At 42.5% G+C, this 19,108-nt stretch overlaps 1 protein-coding gene across 1 annotated transcript in view; it reads left to right on the forward strand.

The window, feature by feature from the left end:
• Nucleotides 1-13,729: 13,729 nt before the first annotated feature.
• The window catches only part of LOC101343484 (MKI67 FHA domain-interacting nucleolar phosphoprotein-like), a 38,123-nt gene continuing 32,744 nt past the window's right edge, over nt 13,730-19,108 (forward strand). Inside the window, 1 exon segment of the mRNA XM_012560108.1 lies at nt 13,730-13,810. Coding sequence (XP_012415562.1) covers nt 13,730-13,810 — 81 coding nt within the window.

Consider the following 19,108-nt stretch of genomic DNA (forward strand, 5'->3'; position numbering starts at 1 on the left):
TCCTCAGAGAGATAATTGAAGACATGGCTTTCCTTAAAACTGACTCCCATTTCTCCAGCCTGGGGTGCTCCTTCTCTCAGACAAACAGCTTTATCCCTCATGGCTCAATCAGAAAACTGTTTCTTGGCCACCACTGCAGTCAGATGCCACCCAAGACTGCATTTTCAACTGACAAGTCCCTATACTTCCTGAAACTGTTTGCTGGAAAATTCCAACACATCTTTCCTATACAAATACTACTACCTTGAGTTAATCAAAATTATGAAAACCAGGCAGCAGTTTCTTTGAGTCTTCTTCACATAGTGCTATTTTCTTTTTTTTTTTTTTTGGTACCAAAATTGCCTTCAGATCACATGGAACTTTCACCAATATGTGGGTAATCTGGAGGGCAGCAAGGGTTGGGGGAGCTCTGACAATTAGACCACTCCTTTGTTTCCCTCAATCCTCTCTTCCCTTCAGGCCTCACACACAGAGGGCCTTCCAGCTCTGGCCAGGCTCTCAAGGGAGATGTCTTTATTAGAGAAGTCATCCCATAGGCTGCCTAGTCCTGTGTAAACAGGAAAGAATGCTCTGCAAACAAAGAGTCACCCAAGTGTCTGAGATAAATAGACACAAGATGAGGTTTCAGTGACCCAGAAAGCCCTGGAAAAAAATATGGTTTTACGCAGGAGAAAAAAATATTTTCCATCTAAAACAGCTGATGGGTGTTTTTCCTCTGCCAAATAGATAGAATAATACTTTTGGGAAGAGAGTAAAATGGGGTTCTTTTTAATTCTCCAAGGAGAAATTTTTGGGAGAATTAAGAGCCAGCGGGAAGGATCAGCTGGAATCAGAACTCTACCGCAGTAAGGCCAGTGCCAAGAAGGACAAAGCTTGGCCAAGTCTATTTTCAGTCCAGCTTCTGCTCCCTCTGATAAAATCTCTGACACACCAGGCTGCAGGCTTCATAAGGGCAAGGGCTGTGCCTTCTCACCACAGACACCTCAGCTTTTATCAGAGAGCCTGGCCCACAGTGGGGGCTCAGTAACTCCTTGATAAATGCGTTCATGAATATTATCCTTATTTCCTATCCTTGTCGTACCCATGATGCTGCATGCTGGAGGCCTTTCTTGGGTAACACGTCTTCTCTCTGGTCCTCAGGTTCCTAATATTTTTTTTCATATTTCTGTTTGTGCATGTGTGTGTATGTGTGTTTATGTGTGAGTGTGATGGTGGTAAATATAACAAAACATTTGCCATTTCAACAACCTTCACATGTACAGTTCAGTGACATTAATTATAATCACCCTGTTGTTCCTTATCTGTTCCCAAATTTTTCTATCGCCATAATAGAAGCTCAGTGTCGCCTAAGCATTAAGTCCTCCTTTCCCCCTTCCTCCTGCCCACTCCTAGTAACCACTAACAAACATTTTGTCTATTAAAAAACCTGTTGCAATCAAGTCAAGTCCAACTCATAGTGACCCAACCGGACAGAGTAGAACTGCCTCCATTGAGTTTCCAAAGCTATAAATCTTCGTGGAAGCAGACTGCCATATCGTTCTCCCATGGAGCAGCTTATGGGTTCAAACCTCTGACCTTTCAGTTGGCAGTCGAGCACTTTCACGACTGCGCCATCAGGGCTCCTTTTGGTCTCTACACACTCGCCTATTCTAGATATTTCGTATAAGTGGGATCATACAATATTTGTCCTTTTGTGACTGACTTATTGCCCTCTGCATAATGTTTTCAAGGTTCATCCACGTTGTGGAATGTATCAGGACTTCATTTCTCTTCACGGCTGAGTAATATTGCATTGTACGTAAGTACCACATTTCCTTTATCCTTTTATCTGTTGATGGACATTTATCTAATTTTTATTAATGGTTATTTTGCCAGATACAGTAATAAGGACTTCTCAGATATTATATCCTTTAATCCTCACAGTAGGTACTGGTATTTTCATTCTCATTTTACAGATGAGGAAACTAAGGCTCAGAGATGTTAATTTGCCCAAGATCACAACACAGCTTGGACTCAAACCCAGGCCTGACTCTAAAACCTGTTCACTTATTCACTAGTTCTACAGCCTCAGTAGTGATTTGTACAGTGACCTTGATTATCTTAAGGCAGTGCTTCTCAAACTGTATTGTTCACACAAATCGCCTGACCAGTCTGTTAAAAATGCAGATTCTGACTCAGAAGGTTTGGGGTGGGGCATTTCTAACAAGCTCCCAGGTGGTCTGCAGACTTCACTTTGGGTATCCAGCCTGTATAAGGACCCTTCCATTTCTGTTCTCCTCCATTTCTATTAAGCAATAAGTATTCTTGACCTAAAATGTTTGATTTCTTTGTGTATTGGTGGCCAGTGAGATATTTTAGCAGAGGTTTTCTGGTATAATGCAACTCCTTAGGGACTCTGTCTCAGAGCTTGGAGGGAACATTGAAGGTTTGGGGGCAAAGACGTGACATGGTCTTACTTGCATTTTAGAAGATCTCTCTGGCTGCAGTGTAGGAAACGGTTTGAGAAGGGGCAAGATTGGAAGTGGCAGCCCAGTGAGGAGGCTATTACAGTGGTCCAGGCAAGAGAGGATGGTGACTAGAGATGCTCACCCAGCTTCTTTGGTTCTAGTCCTAACTCTGTCCCTAATGTGCAACATTTAAAATCAAAAGAGCTCAAGGGAACTCCAGCAAACACTTAACCCAATATTCTAATTTTAAAGAGAAAGGCTAAGTTTAAGAGAGAAATTCCCCAAGTCATACAATTTATCTACCGTAGCATTTTTCAAAGTACTTTCTACAGGATGGTAACAGGTATTATGTGCAAAACATGAAAACTAGAGTGGGACTCAGTGGTCAAAGGCGTTTAAGAAACACTTGATTAAACAGGGTTAAGCACATTTGCTTACTGATGGACTTCTCAGAGCCTTTAATATGCTAATGTGCTCTGCGAATCTCCCAGAATGAGAGAGTATAAGCATATTTCCAAAATGACCAGGAAATTTATTTTTTAGGACTTCTGCTTCGTGAAAAATACTTTGGGAAACTAGTGTCCTGTGATTTTTCCCTTGAGCACAAGGCTTCTCGTTACCTGAGTAAATGAGTTGCAGCAACAAGGTGCAAAAATGCCCCACTTTCCACCAGTTCTAGCACCCTGTGTACAGCACATACATCTGCCTGGCTACCTCTTTTCCCTTTAATTACTCTTCTATCACTTCCTGCAGTTCAGAAAGTGCAGATTAACTTAGTTAGTCAGTACTCTGTGATTCTTAGTGGGGAAAGTCATTTTCAAATTAATGAAGACAATCAAAAGATTGAGTGCAAACAGCTTTGTTAATATCTTCTTTTGTAACTATAAACATATAATCCTTTTGTGGCTTAAATGGTCTTCATTTTTCAAATGGCGTAGCATAACCAGATTCTCTCTCCTTCCAGCTCTAGTTCTGTACAGTCAATGTCATGGTTGAAGTCTCTCTGAAATCTCTTAGCAAGGTAAGAAACAACATGGCAGCTCAGGGACTTAATTCAAGTCAAACTTCCCTCTTGTGTGCCCTTGTCCTCCTCCTGGGGCATCCACTCACCCTGCGTGAGAGAGATGCCACCCCCATCCCTATCCACCCTTCCTCCATCGAACACACCTGTTCTGTGTCCCATTCACTTAGGGTTTTTGCCTATGTCCAGTATCACAGAGTTAGGAATGGTCCTCCTGAGAGTTCATCCCTGGCTTTTCTCACATAAAGAACTGACTTACCCACATCCCTAGAAGAAGGAAGTGGCCCTGCTCCAGGTCCCCTCATTCCTTGCCTCATCCTCTTTCCTAGGGCACCATGACCTTTTCAATATGCTCAATGATTCCTCCCTCCTAGCTGCCTGGGTAATCACCAAAGCTGCCATCCTTCAGAGAGCAACATAAATTCCTATCAGGTCCACACTCTGTCACCATGTGTCTCAGAGCTAACCGCCCAGGCTGCCACAGCCAATCCATACCACTTTGGTCATGATGAAACAGCCTCAGGCAAAACCATGGGCTCATTCAGCTTTGCTCCAGTTGCAAGCAAAACCTGCCAGAACTCATTCTACTCCTCTTTCCCTGCCCTCTCCTCCTTCTGGCCTGGTGTCTTTCAGACAGGCCTCCCAGGGGAGCATGGTGTCTCTTGTGGTTGGACTCTGTGTGCATATGGAAATTCCATCTGCATAATTTATCACTCACAATGTATTCTTCTTCCCTTGGCTAAAGAGATTTGGATCTATATCTGTATTGAAGGAAACAGAAATTTTTACATATTGAATGAGTTTATGCATAAATACGTGCTACTTGCCAGTCACTGGACAAGCCATGCACTTTAACCCTTCTGCTCAAGCTACTCCCTTGGCTCAGGAGGACTGTCTCTCCCTTTAGTTCCTTTGGAGGAAGTACCTGTGGAGGATCTCTGTTTTCCCTCTCCCCCTTTCGGTAACAAAACTCCCATTTTCCCTTGAGAATCCTCCCTTCCCATGGGATTCAGTCCTTGTGGTATGTGGGAATAGAACACCATCCTCTGGCTCCAGGACCAGTACTGATCCAGGCTCACCAATCAGAGCCCATAGTCACCTAGCCACAATGGCTGATTCAGGGCTATGTAGGCCACAGGCAGCCAGCCCAGGACTATTGCTAGCAATTGTGAGAAAGAGATGTTTGTCCATTGGAATGCTAGGCTGACGGGATGCAAGCCTGGAGCTCCAGTGGCTTTTTTTGCCCCAATTTGGGAGAGGAATGAAGCTAACAGAGTGGAAAACAGGGTCCAGAGAAGCAGACTAGTTGTGATGACATTGTTCAAGCTTCTAAACCCAGCCATGCTTGAAACTAGTCCTATTGACCAGCTTTTCAGATCTGTGAGCCAATAAATTATTATTATTACTATATTTTTTCCTAAGTCAGCTTAAGGTGGTATAATGGACTCTGTGGTATGCCACCCTGATTCCCCTTTAGGATAGAGACACTTACTCCTTCAGGTGCCAGGAATGCTGTCTGCTAATGGGCCACAACTGAGTCCCTCCCCAACAATCGCCCTTTGCCAAATGAAACTGCCTTACCCAAGGTTACGCCCCTTCGCCAGGAACAACTCACATCTGATGACTAATCATTACAAGGATGCAAAGGTCCAGACTCCTTGTCTCAATTCAGGACCATTCTGAAGGTCCATTCCAGTTCCAGAGTTCTCCATGGGATTGGTGAGACCTCTGTTGCAGCTAAACTGCACTTCCACATCTCTCTCTGACTAATCCTGCTTCCTCATTGTCTCACAGGTGCTGCTCCCAAAAACAGTCCCAATTAACTCCCAGCAGGCAAATCTTCATCCCAGAGTCTGTTTCCTGGGGAACTACATCTAAAACAGATGGGATTCTGCATTTGTAACCAAAGGAGTCCTAACTAATATACAATCCTACAAGACCTAACCCAAATGCCATCTCCTTCTTGAAGACTTCAGCAACATGAAATCCTTCCTAAGCTCCCACAGGTTGTTACTTGTGCCTTCGTTTAGACTTACCCATTCATCCTCACATGACAGTTAACGGTTTGTCTATCTATCTCCCCCCATAAAACTGTAATCTCTCCAAGATGTTTTTACGTTTGCCTGAACCCTAACACTTTGCTTGTAACTTACACTCGTCATAAACTAAGAGTGACCATGAGAAGCATACTCATGAAATTCCTCACTATGATTACTGTGGGAATCTGTGAGGATTGTATCAGTTATCTATTGCTGTGTAACAAATGATCATCTTAAAACAATACACATTATCTCACCAGTTTCTGAGGGTCAGGGTTGCCAGAGCAGCTTAGATGAGTGGCTTTGGCTTAGGGTCTCTCACGGAGTTGCAGTCAGGATATGGGGAAGAGCTGCAGTCATCCGAAGGTCTAGCTGGTGATGAAGGATCCACTTCCAAGATGGCTCACTCGCACGGCTGTCGGCAGGAGGCCTCAGTTCCTCACCACAAAGGCCTCTCCATAGGATAGCTTAAGTATCCTCACAACACGGGCACTGCCTTCCCCCAGAGCGAGTGATCCTGGGAAGAGAACAGCGAGGAAGCCACATTTCGTTAAGTCTTAATGTCAGATACCCTACACTTAACGGGAAGATAGTTAGGGCCACCTCTTGAAGAGAGGAGCCTCAAAAAAATTTGTGGAATATTTTTAAACCACCACAAGATGTTGTCATTAGGTTGCACTGCTTCCTCTCTGAGCCATCAGAAAACCCTTTCTAACCACAGTAAGAGGAATCCCAACACTTTTTAGAATCAGCCTGATTGTTTTTACCTTCTGTGTACTGTATATTAGACAACTGATCCTATTTTATTCTTGCTCCTCAGAAGCTTACAGCAAGAATTTTAGCCCACTTCTATCTAGGGTAAAATATTTCATGGCATGTATTTTATATGCTATCTTCATTTGTAAGTTTCACTTTACTCTGATTTTCTTTTTGCATCATTTTTCCTTCTTATTTTAAAATTTATTTTACTTTTCTCTACTCTATGCATGTTAATAAGGTACCTTAAATCCTTTTCAGGATGAGGCAAAGTATAAATAAATAAGTGGAAATATACAAACATATACGTACATATCTAAAATAGGTCTCCTGACTTACTAGTATGTATCCCTGGAGTCAGAGCACAAAATCATTTAAACAAATCCAGGTCATTTTATCTGACAGAGCCTGTGGTAAGAGGAATAACAACAAAACTTACAATAACTGCTAACATTTACCATGCATTGATGGTGTACCACGCTGTGTGCTCAAGTTTTTCACTCATTCCTTCATTTAACCTTCATAATGTGTCTTAAAGTAGGTACTACTATGGTCCTCATTTTACAGATAAGGTTTAGAGGTATAAAGTAAAATTCCCAAGATCACACTGATAGGAAGTAGCAGAGCCAAGATTCAAACCCAGGGCTATCAGGTCCCAGAGCCAAAGCTACATGCTGCTTCTGCTTCTTTTTTAGGGCAAATAGAAAAGATATTTTTAACATGGTATCAGTGAGAAGACTGAAGCCCACAGAGGGCAACTAAAAATCAAGTAGTTATTCAACACTGCTAAAGACCTAATGCTATGGCAAGAGATTCGAGGTGTATGAAGGAAGAGTAAAGCATACCACTGAGGTTTTCATAGTCCAGTCAGGAACGTGTAACTAACAAATAAATGTACAGCAACTTGAGAATAGAATTTATGTAACTCAAAAGGAACAGAATTCACAATAAATGCTACAGGTGATCAAAGAAGGCAGAAAACTCCATGACTCGAGAAGTTCACAGAAGGTTTATAGAGAGAGTTGAGACTCAGGCCAAACCTTGAAGAATGGACCAAAATTGAGTAGATAAAGAAGACATTGGAGTGGAAGCATGGAAAGAAATGCCAAGATGAAATTTTCCAGTTAGCATGAAAATAATTCAAATACCTTTGACTCCTTAAGAACTACCTTTTAGATATGCCTGATAATTTTTGGAGAGGAAACTACACACATATGTTGTACACATGCATTTCAAATGTGGAAGGGAAAAATCAAAAAACAGCAAGAAAACATATAGGCATTGGAATAGCAAACATATTAGCATTGGAACAGTAAATCAGAGATGGTACCACAGCGGCTTTCTCAAAAAAGAAAAAAATTAGGGATATATAGGGCACAAAAGAGTTGTCAACCACTCTTCTGTCATTTTTGTGTTTGTAAGATGGATCAACAAGCCTATTTAAGCCATGTAGAAAAAGCACTGTTTGAAGAGTCATAAGCCATATATCATAGTTCCTGTTTGGCCAGTGGATGAGTGGACTCCTGAGATGTTTGCTCATCTGTAAAATGGGGACAGTATAAATCTTTGCTTTGTGAAAATCAAATTACACAATTTACATAAAAATGCTTTCTATCCCATAAAAGCGAATAATGATCCCTACAACAAATCATTACTAAGTGTGAAGTTGAATCAGTTATTACCTCGTATAAACACCTTCCTAATATCTGAATGCTCACACAAACTCTGTGACTTCTACTTGAATTTCTCCAGTTTCTGCAAGCTTCCTTCCACACAAAGCTGCCTTTCCATCTGGAGACAACTTGAATTGAACTAAGACCTGACTCTTGGCATTTTCACTGGTCCTGGTTTTATCCTCTGGGATACAGAGAACAAACATACTCCTTTTTACATATTTTAGCTCTTCAATGTTTAAAGCCAAATATCACCACCATTGCCCACCTGTCAACCTAGGTCCTATACTGTTCTCCAAACAGTTCCACTTCTTTCCTAGGCTTTTCAGACAAGATAATGCCAAGATCTCATACCAACCTGGTTATCCTCATAATTCACCATCTAGTTTGCCAGTGTGGTGCCCAGAATAAGACCCAGTACTCTAACTGTAGTTGTTCATAGAAGCATGGGACTGATTCCTGGCCACATCATTCTAGGTTCCATGCTTCTGGACTAACTTGCTTGACTGCCTCCGTGGATCTAATTAAAGAGATACTTGCTAGATATTTCAACATTCAATAAATGTACTTAAACAAATGAGTAGATACCTCCACTCCCTGTACCATGTAAAGTCTCACTCCAAATAGACATTGAATAAGCCAAGGTAACTAGTGTTTATTGAGTACATATTGTGTTTCCCTACAACGTGCTAAGCAAGAAAGGCATTATTTATTTGTTTACCTGTATCTTGTCTGTCTCTCTAACCTGAATATAAGCTTTAAGAGAAAAGGGAATTTGTCTTTTTCATTTTTGTATCCCAAAGTCTAAAATCAGTACCTGACAAATGGAAGGTGCTCGATAAATACTTATTTAATTAATTTTTAATTAATTAAAGAGATACTGCCCTACAGATAGACGTGGGGTGGAGGTGGTGGGAGAGGAGAAGAGGGAGATACAATATGTGCTAAATGAAGGCCTCCAGAGAAAGGGAGACCTCTCTATGCTCCTCCTCACCCACTTCCCCTGTCTCACTCCACCTCAAGCCAAAGGAACACCAATCAGATTGATGAGATACTGGGAAACCAGATAAGCTATGTTGGCAGGTGAAAGGGTCAATGTGTATTAAAAGGTCAGCTCTTGGGTGTGGCCTGATTTTTTTCTAGTGGATCAGGGCAGCTGGGGTCTAGAGCAGTATTAGACAGATGTCATTCCTTCCCTAATAAAATCTCTAAAACTCTGTTAAGTCATGTGGCTTGAACCATAAATGTTAGTGGTGTTCAGGGGAAGGTCAGTAGGATTGAAATTGACCAGTTTCAGAGACGCTGAAAGGCTTGACACCAGGTTTGGAGGATAAATGCAGATAGGTTGGATGGGGAAGGAATAAACAATGGGGTGAGACTCCTCCTTGACTAAAGCTGGGCTTAGGATGTGGAAAACTTAAATGCTTTGCTGAAATGGTTAGGCTTTATTCTACAGGCAGTGGGGAGCTACTGAAGGATGATGAGCAGGAGAGCAGCTTGACGACTGTATTTCAGAAAGAAGAATTTTTAACTGACCCTCATGGTACCTTGAAAGAAAGTAAATTCTTTAAGAGGGTTTGGGTCAGAAGCATAGGACTGTAGCCTAAATTTGGCCATTAATGAGCAGGCTAATCTTGGGATGAAGTGCTTCACTTTGATAGGTCTGACTTTCCCCACATATCAAAAGAGAGGTAATGAGGGTCGTAAGTGGGTTTTACTACGAGTGCCAACTCCAAACACTCAGCAGTGGATCCCTAGAGCACTATGTTTAGAAGAATTCTGAGAATCTGTCTAGGCTCAGAAGAAGAGTGCTGCCATCAACTAGTAATGCCTGCCATAGGTACATAAAGGAGTAGGGCAGACATGCCACATATTTGCCCTTGATAGTAGATCAGAGAGGCAAATTTTAACAGTTTGGCAACCACTATCTCCTGCCAACACCACTATTACTCTCTGCTCACCAGTCCAGTCCCACTCTTTTGCTACATGCTGTCATTCCTGGGCCCTAGGATTAGAATTTTCACAGTTTTATGTGCCACAGTAGAGTAGAAATGACCCATAAAGTGTCCCCTAGCCTGTCATTGTGTATGGTCCTACCAAGTGTCATTTGGAAGCACCCCAACCTGCTCACTGCTGGACAAACAGCCAGCCCTCGACAAATCTGCCAGGGGAACAAGGTGAGGAATCCATTTACTTGCATGCAAATGTCCCTTAATGGGTAATGAGGCAAACAGCAGCAGCTGGGTCTGCTGTGTAAGACTGAAATGTCTCGAAATAGAATATGGCTCCAAGTTTTTCATGGGGTACCTGCATCAGCAATTCTGTAAGTAAGTCACCAAGGAGAAGCAACTTTCTCTCAGGCATCCTTTGCCCCTAGCTAATCACAGCTGTGCAAAGAGGAAAAGTAGGGTAAGGAGATGAGGCCATAGCCTGAGAAGGGGCAGGGAGAAGAGGAACATTAAGAAAAATGTAGTAAGCAGGACGCTGACCTTAACTCTCACCGCTCTTCCTCAAATGTCTTCTCTTCCCATACTGAACTACATGTGTGTTGCATGCTGTCTCTCTCTCGCAGGCCTTTGCACATATTGTTCCCTCCCTCTGAGAATGCTCCATGTTCCCTTAACATGGCTAACTCATGCTCACCCTTATTAGCTGAGTGTCACTTCCTCCAACAAACCTTTTCCAGGTTCCTCCAGGAAGCCAGGATAAGGGCCTCCTACCCTTTCCTTATTATAGCATCACCCACACTATATTCTACTTATCTTTTTTACTTATCTGTCCCTCACTAATAAAAGCAATAACCAACATCTACTGGGTGCTTAGTTTGTGCTAGACAATGTACTCAGCATTTAACACAAATTACTTTACTTAATAACACAATAATTCTACAAACTAATATCCCCATTTTAAAAAAGAAAAAACAGGGTCAGAAAGGTTAGTACCTTGACCAAGGAAATACACGTTATGTATCTGGCAAGTTTCAGAGCTGTTTTTGGATTCCAGATATGTCCACGTGCACTTAATCATCATGAACACGGGATCCCCTTTTACACGCTGAGCTCCATGGGGCAAAAACAGGGTTCCAGTCACATCATATTCCAGTACCAGTGTACCCGGCAAGTAGGTTAAACTCAATATATATTGGTGGATGGATGGATGGATGGATGGATGGATGGAAGGAAGGGTGGGTGAGTGGATGGATGGAACGAAGTGTGGGTGGGTAGATGGATGGAAGGAAGGAATGAAGGAAGGAAGAACGAAATCACTGTACATTAAAAATAAACAGTTCTGTAGGGTCAATCTTATTTGAAAAAAACAAAACTGGGGCAAGCTAGAGGGAATTACCTTACAGAAGAGGTATGTTTCTCAGGGCAACCAGAAAAAAAACAATCCTAACCAAGGAGGGAAGCCAGAAATCAGAATAACCACAAACAACATTAAGTTCCATTCTTAAAAAATTCATTTATCATCCCTAACTGCTTAAAACTTTCTTTGTTTTACAAATGTATATTTGGTGCCCTTTGTGTGCCAGGCACAAACCTAGAAGACACAGAAAAAAGTAATAAGGTTCATTGCTTACAAGTCCAGCAAGGAACTATGTTGGACAAAGGAAAGCCAGAACAGAGTTAAAATCAGAGGACCTGTGTTCAATGTAAGGTCCTGGTCCTGGTCTTCTGGGCTATAGCAGAGACCAATCACTCACTCACTCTGTGATCTTGGGCCAGTTAAATAACCTCCCTCTGTCCTAGGTTCCTAAGCTGCAAAATGTAAAATAATTATTCTTACCTGATAGGGCTGTCATGTGTATTAAATACAATGCACATGGGAAAGCATTTTGCAAAACTGTTAAGAACTGAACATTTTTAGTTGTCTATACTAGAAGCTCCTCTGACTCTCTGTGGGACCACAATATTTTTAACAAGCAGTTTTAGCCAGATGCCTGGGGCTGCAATTTAAATCCTGTGAACATAGACTTCTGTAAAATAAATCTCAGTTCTGTCCAACTGATCAGAACTAATGTGTATTGAGGACCTACGGCAGGATAAATACAAAATGTGTAATTAAGTCTCATAACAGCTGTTACCAGGTAGGTATTCTTTGCCCATTTTAAAGATAAAGAAATAGAGGCTCAGAGAGGTAAAGTAACTTAACCATAATCACACAACAAATAAATATAGCTGGTTTTTGTACACAGATCAGTTTCCCCTATACCATGTCTCCTTTTTTTGGGGGGGCAATATTTTATTTTGTCTGTAAACACAGCCCACCCCTAGCCTCTGAATCAGTAGCCCCCAGACAGTCCATAACAATGGACCTCCATCTTCCCGAACCGATGATATAGCTTTTCTCCTCACTTCGCAATTCCATTATTCTGCAGGAAACCCACAAGGGACAAGCATATCAGTAATGAAAGGAAAGGCATATAGAAGCCAGTTCCTTTATCAGCCTCTCCCACGCTTGCGATTTCAGGCTGTGAAGGAGGGACGGGAGCTGTAAGTAATGCTAATAGCATCATCCAAGGAGTACCAGATAACAGCTCCCACAGTCCGGGAAGGAATTGCCTTTGTGCCATCTGGGTTTTTGTTACCATCTTGGCTGTGAGACGTGATTCAGGGAAATCAGATGTGACGAGCTAAGAAACCCCACTAACTCAGGTCTGGCCCACAGCTCCCCAGAAGAGGCATAGGAACAAAGAATGGGCTCCCCTACGCACGGCCCTGGCAGAGACTTAAAACTTCCTTGCAGAGAAAGGAAGATAAACCATGCCAGAGAGGAACCTGGCATTTTTCAGCTGGGAGGAGAGATGGCCAGGAGGGCAACCCTACCCCTGCTGATAGACTTCACAGGGCACAAGGGGCTGGCCCCTTTTGAGGGCTGAGCAGGTAGGAATGGAACTTCTGTTATGCTACAGGGAAGCAGATTGCATCTCAATAAGAGGGGAAAATTAACATTCCACAATGGAATGGGTTTACTAAAGAGGAGTGGACACTTTGCCACCAGAAAGAACTCAAAGAGGTTTTGGAAATGTCAGCAGGAATGTCATAGAGCAGATCTATGCATCTGACGATGGTGAGATGACCGGATGACACGCAATTATGTTCCAGGACTGGGAGTCTCTCATTAGTGGCCATATTGTAGAGTGGCCAGCATCATAGATTCATAGCTGGAATCAGAATTCCAGCTTCTCCACTAATTAGCTGTGCAAACCTACACAAGTTACTTAACCTCTCTGGGCCTAAGTTTCTTCTATGTAATAGGGATCATAATAATACTGACCTGATAGGGTTGTTGCAAGAATTAAATTAGTTAATATCTGGGTGCGTAGAAGGGTGCTTACCACAAGGTAAGTACTCAGTAGACAAGTGCCAAGCACTTACCAGGTGCCAGACACTCATCTGGGCTCTAAAAGTGAACAATCATATATAAGATACACAGGTCCCTACTCTCATAAATAAAAAAAATAAAAAAATACATATAATTTCAGACACTGATAGACCTATGATGAAAATGGAGTGTAATATAATAGAGTATCTTTGAGAAGAGACAAGGGGACATTACATGGAGCAGGCAGGGAGGGCCTCTCTGAGCTGAGTTCTGCTGAATCCAGAGAAGCCAGCCATGCTGAATTGGAGACATCCAGGCAAAGGGGATAACAAATGGGGAGCCCTTGAGGCAGATCAAAGCATAGTGTGTTAAGAAACAGAAAGAAAGTCCTGTGTGGCTTGGAGCAAAGTGTGTGAGGAGGCAGAACACAATGGGAGAAGAGATGAAGGAGGTAGGCAGGGTCCGATCATGTACGGCCGTGTGGGCCACAGTGAGGAGTGTGGATTTTATTCTGAAGCAAGTGGGAAGCCACTGAAGGTTTTAATCAGGGTAAGACTTTGTACAATTTGCATTTTAAAGAGATCACTCCCTTGACTTAAAAAAATCTCTCATTCATGATCCTTCCTTTTTGCAGAGGTCTCCGAGGCCCTAAAAGAGCTCAGAGTTACAAGATAGAAGGTGTCTGGGTCTCTGAATAATCACATGAGCAGCCGTCCGCTGACCAGGAACATAAATGTTGGGTTGTTCTGGAAGGAAAAACAAATTTTACTGCGTTAAGCCACTAGGGGAGGGAAGGAGGGAAACAAGAGGGAAAGGGAAGAATTATTCTGGCTGCTAGGTAAAGAATGCAAAAGTAGGGTCAGAGAATTAGCAAGAGTGGAAGCAGGAAGACCTTCCATCCATTTGCCTTGCAGTACCTTGAATAGAGTAAGTATTCATCATTATTATTTTGTAATGAATAAACAGATTTAGTCAAGAACCAGCAGCTAACCTAAGGCATGAACCAGTGGCCAACTATCTTCCTTACAGATGGCTAGCTATAAGGGAAAGCAGCATAAAATAAAAGTGACAGACCAGGTTAGACTGAACATCCTCCTCCAGGTATCCAACCTCCCTTTTCAGAAGCCAGGAATGAAGTAAATAATTGTTTCCTTATCAGACCTCAGACCAGTCTGCCTTTTGGAGTCCTTGTCACATAAGCAGCAACGGGTTTCCATAGTCACAGACTACAAAAAGAACAAGGCAGAGGTAGTGGAGGGATTTTAGACTATAACCAGGTAGATGCTGTGCAACCTTTTGCAGGTACGGCTGTGACCTAAGCACTACATGCACATTGTGTGTGTACACAGGCGCATATTCATTCATTCAGCAAGCATTTGCTGAGCAGCTATGACAGGCATTGATCTAAGTACTGGGGCTACAGCAGTGAACCAAACAGACAACTCCTCTTTTATGAGCTACAATATTATATAATGTACAAGACAGACAAGTTTCCTCTTCTCATCAATAAGCAAATAAATATCATTCCAGATACTTTTAAGAGCTATGAAAAAAAATAGAGTGTAATATAATAGAGTGTCTTTCAGAAGGGGGCAGGGGAACATTAAATAGGGCAGGTATGGAAGCTGACATTCTGGTGGGGAGAAAAGTTTAAAAGAAAAAGCAAATAAATAAAATATTTGTCAGATGGTATAAATGCTAAAGCAAAAAATAAATCAGGAAGGGGAATGGGATAGTGGTGGGGAGGACGTTAAGAAATGCATTGATATAAGGCATATCCAGGAAGTAATATTAAAGCAGAGGTCCCCAGACTGCCGAAAATTCCACTGCCTCAAGCAGCTGGCTTGGCCTGCCTTACAACTTTGCATTAGAATCCTAGTTCCTTTGCTTGTCCTGCCTCGTAAAAATCCTGGCAATGCATGAAGTTATATGTAAACCTCATTGCACCTGCCTAGTATGATTAAGAATGTTGCTGATGTAACTTGTATGAACTCCTTACTTGTAAACCCCTTAAAAATAACCTTTCCCCTTGCCCTCACGGAGCAGCCTTGGCAGCAGCAGCTCCAACTGCCTCCTTTCCTTGTACAACAAAATAAAGGTGCCTTTTCTGCTCTCCCACCTCCGTCTCTCATTTATTGGCCAATAAGAGTCACATCAAGCACAATCTCAGGCTTCCACGTGGCAACAATACATTCAAGCCTTGTGATACTTTAGACATGAGGATAAGAAGGAGGAAGGAGTCAAGGATGCCTCCTCTATTTCTGGTTTGTCAACAGATCATGGTGCCATTTACTAAGACAGGGAACACTGTAGCAAAACCAAATTTGTGGGGAGAAGATCCTAAGTGTGGTTCTGAACATTCCTCTGAGATGTTCAAATAACGTTATAAAACAAATGATGGTAACTCAAGTTTTGGGCATGGATGAGAGTTCATAAAACTCTAGAGGTCGGCAGTCCAGGGTGGTATGGCAGCTCTGTGAATTCATCAGTGACCCAGACTACTTCCATCTTTCTGCTCCACCATGTTTAGAACATGGCCCTTGTCACATGGCCCAAACTGGCTGCTAGAGCTACGGCCATTATGTCTAACCAGTCAGGAATTAAGCTGGGGTCTCTCCTCTGCCATTAGTTGGCTTCAAGACCTTAAGAAACTTACTTCCCTTACTGGACCTCAGTTTTCCCATCTAAGTTGTCAAGTTCCTTATTGTTCTAACATGTCCTCTGGGTCAGAAAGGGGTTTGAATGGCCTCCATCCAAAGCAGGAACCCTGCCTGCCTCCCTGTGACACAACCAGAGTATTGATTTGGAACTGAGGAACCGACCTTTAAATATTCCATTTTCTTACTGGTGCTTTGGAGAGGAGCTCTCTGGGGAACTTGGAGGGTAACTGCTTTTGCCTCTGTTTGGAAGAGGTTGACTTTGATGCAATGCTGTTTTCGTCTGTAGGTTTAATTTAGCTCTTTTGTCTGCATTAAACTCACTGGGAACTATCCTTTATGTAGTGCCAAACATATCACATGGCTGGCCCTTTTTGGCTGAGTTTAGACTTGCCCTTTAAGCTAAAGCTCCCAGGATGCTCTGCCGGCCTGGGTCAGGCAAGTTGACTTCCCTCTCCCACGGGATCTTCTCTGTGAACCGCGGGTGATATGAACCAGCCACTGGGTGTCAGCATTGCTTTGTCCAATTATAAGAAAAAAATACATATTTGTGTGCTTTGGGAGTTGTTTATGCAGTAAGTTTGGGCTCTAAAGTGAGCATCACCACAATTTACAATTTTCTGGCACTTAGCATTAGCCAAAGGAGTTCACTCCTGTATCATTATATTTGGACTCTCCCTATTCATTTCAGGCCCTCTGCATCCCTCACCTGGGTCACTGCAACAACCCCTGCTACCAGAGTTTTGTGTCCCTCAAGCCTATCCTTTGCACCTGGTTAAAATTAGTATTATAACAGCCTCATTTGCACGATAATGAGCCTCCTGTCACTGGAGATATACAAATAGAAGCTAGAAAAACATCTGACAGGAATTTTTGTAAAGACACAGACACACTTCTAAAGTAGTTAGATTAGACGTCCAGTAATATCTCCTTCTGAAGGAACTAGTGGTTCCGTGGTAGAATTCTCACTTCGCATGTGAGGGACCTGGGTTTGACTACTAGCCAACGCACCTCACGCACAGCCACCACCTGACCATCAGTGGAAGCTTGTGTGTTGCTATGATGCTGAACAGGTTTCAGCAGACCTTCTAGACTAACACAGACTAGGAAGAAAGGCCTAGCAATCTACTTCCAAAAAGCAGCCAGTGAAAACCCTATGGCTCACAATGGTCCAATTTACAACTGATCATGGGGATGGTACAGGACCCAGCAGCATTCCATTCTGTTGTGCATAGGGTCGCCACGAATCAGGGCCCACTTGACGGCAGCTAACAACAGCAACAAATATCACTTTGCAGGCCGCTGAGGGTGGATGAACCTTCTAAAACACAGATCTGGCTATGTCATCTCCCTGCTTAAGCACTTGCAATGACACCCTTTGTCCGTGACAGGGTAACTGTAAACTGTTAAGCTTGGCAAGCAGGGCTGTCTACAACCTGGATGCCCCCAACCTTTCATTCTCATCTCCTATCTCCAATATCAGGCTTCAATAAGAAATGAACCTTCTCAAAAAGAATATCACACCTTCCATGCCTTCACTTACGCTGGAGAGCCTTCCTCACGCTTCTCCAGGGAAACCTCAACTCCTTCTACCAGAGCCTCCTCTAGGGATCTTGATGGGAGCCCTTCCTCAACCTAAACTTAGTGGCCTTTCTGTAGGGTACCCAGAGCACATCAACTAAACCCACAATTTGTCCTAGTACTTCAAAGTTCTCTGCTATGTGCCTCTCACCCACTAGATTATAAACTGCTTTAGGACAGGGACTTTTTATCTCTGGCTCCTGCCACCATCAGGTAGGTAGTCAGCGCTTGATAAATGTTTGTTTAACCAAACTCAACTGCACACGCGGTTATTAAGCTTATTTTGTTGAGTCTGCCATGTCACTTGCATACACTCCCTGTTCACTATCTTAACTGCAATCACCCTGGCTCGAAGTTCTCCAAACTTCTGTCACTCCCTTCCACCTTGATGATTTTTGCCATACCTGTGTACCACATGGGCTACTTTTTTAAAAAAAAGACTTTTTCCTTACATCTACTTATATTTTTCTCAAATAAATTTGTTTTAAAAGGAAATTTTAATAGCTGTCATAACTGAAAATCTGTATCTCTTGTCAGAAAAAGAGGACAGTTAAAAAAGTAAATACAATGGAAAAAATGCTATTAAATTCTAGTTAGACAGTCTTGCCTGCTGTGGTAGATACAGTGAGACCATTAATGCAAGCTCTCATTCCTTCCTATATCTGTGCCTCTGCCACATGACTTTGAGTTCCTATCACTAAAGAGGCAAAGTCCATTTTTTCATCCCTTGATTCTGAAGTCAGCCATTGCTCTCACCAATGCTGTGTTAATAGATTTAACACATGCAGAGGCGTGAAAAGCTCTTGTGTGACTGGTATGACTCCTTAGTAATGAGAACATGCCTGGGTAAGCCTGATGGAAGGATGTCAGAAATACATGAGGCAGAGCCCAGCTACACCAGCCAAGAGCCCGATTACAATCTAACCACTAGACCTTAGCACAAGCTCAGACGGAAAACAAAGGAACCACTGGCCTTAATGTTTGACCTGCAGATTCCTGAGCTCAATTAAGGTTTATTGTTAAAAGATACTCAGGTTTTGTGAATGTTTGTTACATACATTGTTTGGCAATAGATAACTAATACACTTGCCAACCAACCACCCATCTGTCATTTTGTCTTACTGTGGTGGTTTACATGTTGCTATGATGCTGGAATCTATGCCACTGGTATTTAAAATACCAGAAATGTCACCCATGGTGACCAGATTCCAACAGAGCTTCCAGACTAAGTAAGACAAACTAGGAAGAAAGGCCTGGCAATCTTCTTTCTGAAATTAGCACTTGAAAACCCTCTGGATCACAACAGAAGTGTACGATATAGTCCTGGAAGATGAGCCCTCTAGATTGGAAGGCACTACACAATGGCCACAACAAACTCAAACATGGCAATGACCGTGAAGATTGCACACAACCAGGCAAAGTTTCATTCTGTTACACATAAGGTCACCATGAGTTGCAGGCTACTCGACAGCAACTAACAACAATAACAAAGTCTCTGAATTTGAGGACTGCGTTCTCTTTATCAAAAGGGAGGTTAGAAAGTGTTGTTGTTGTTATGTGCCATCAAGTCAATTCCCACTCATAGCGACCTTATAGGAAAGAGTAGAAC

This window comes from Trichechus manatus, unplaced genomic scaffold (assembly GCF_000243295.1).
Source record: "Trichechus manatus latirostris isolate Lorelei unplaced genomic scaffold, TriManLat1.0 scaffold00011, whole genome shotgun sequence".
NCBI classification, from domain to species: Eukaryota; Metazoa; Chordata; class Mammalia; order Sirenia; family Trichechidae; genus Trichechus; species Trichechus manatus.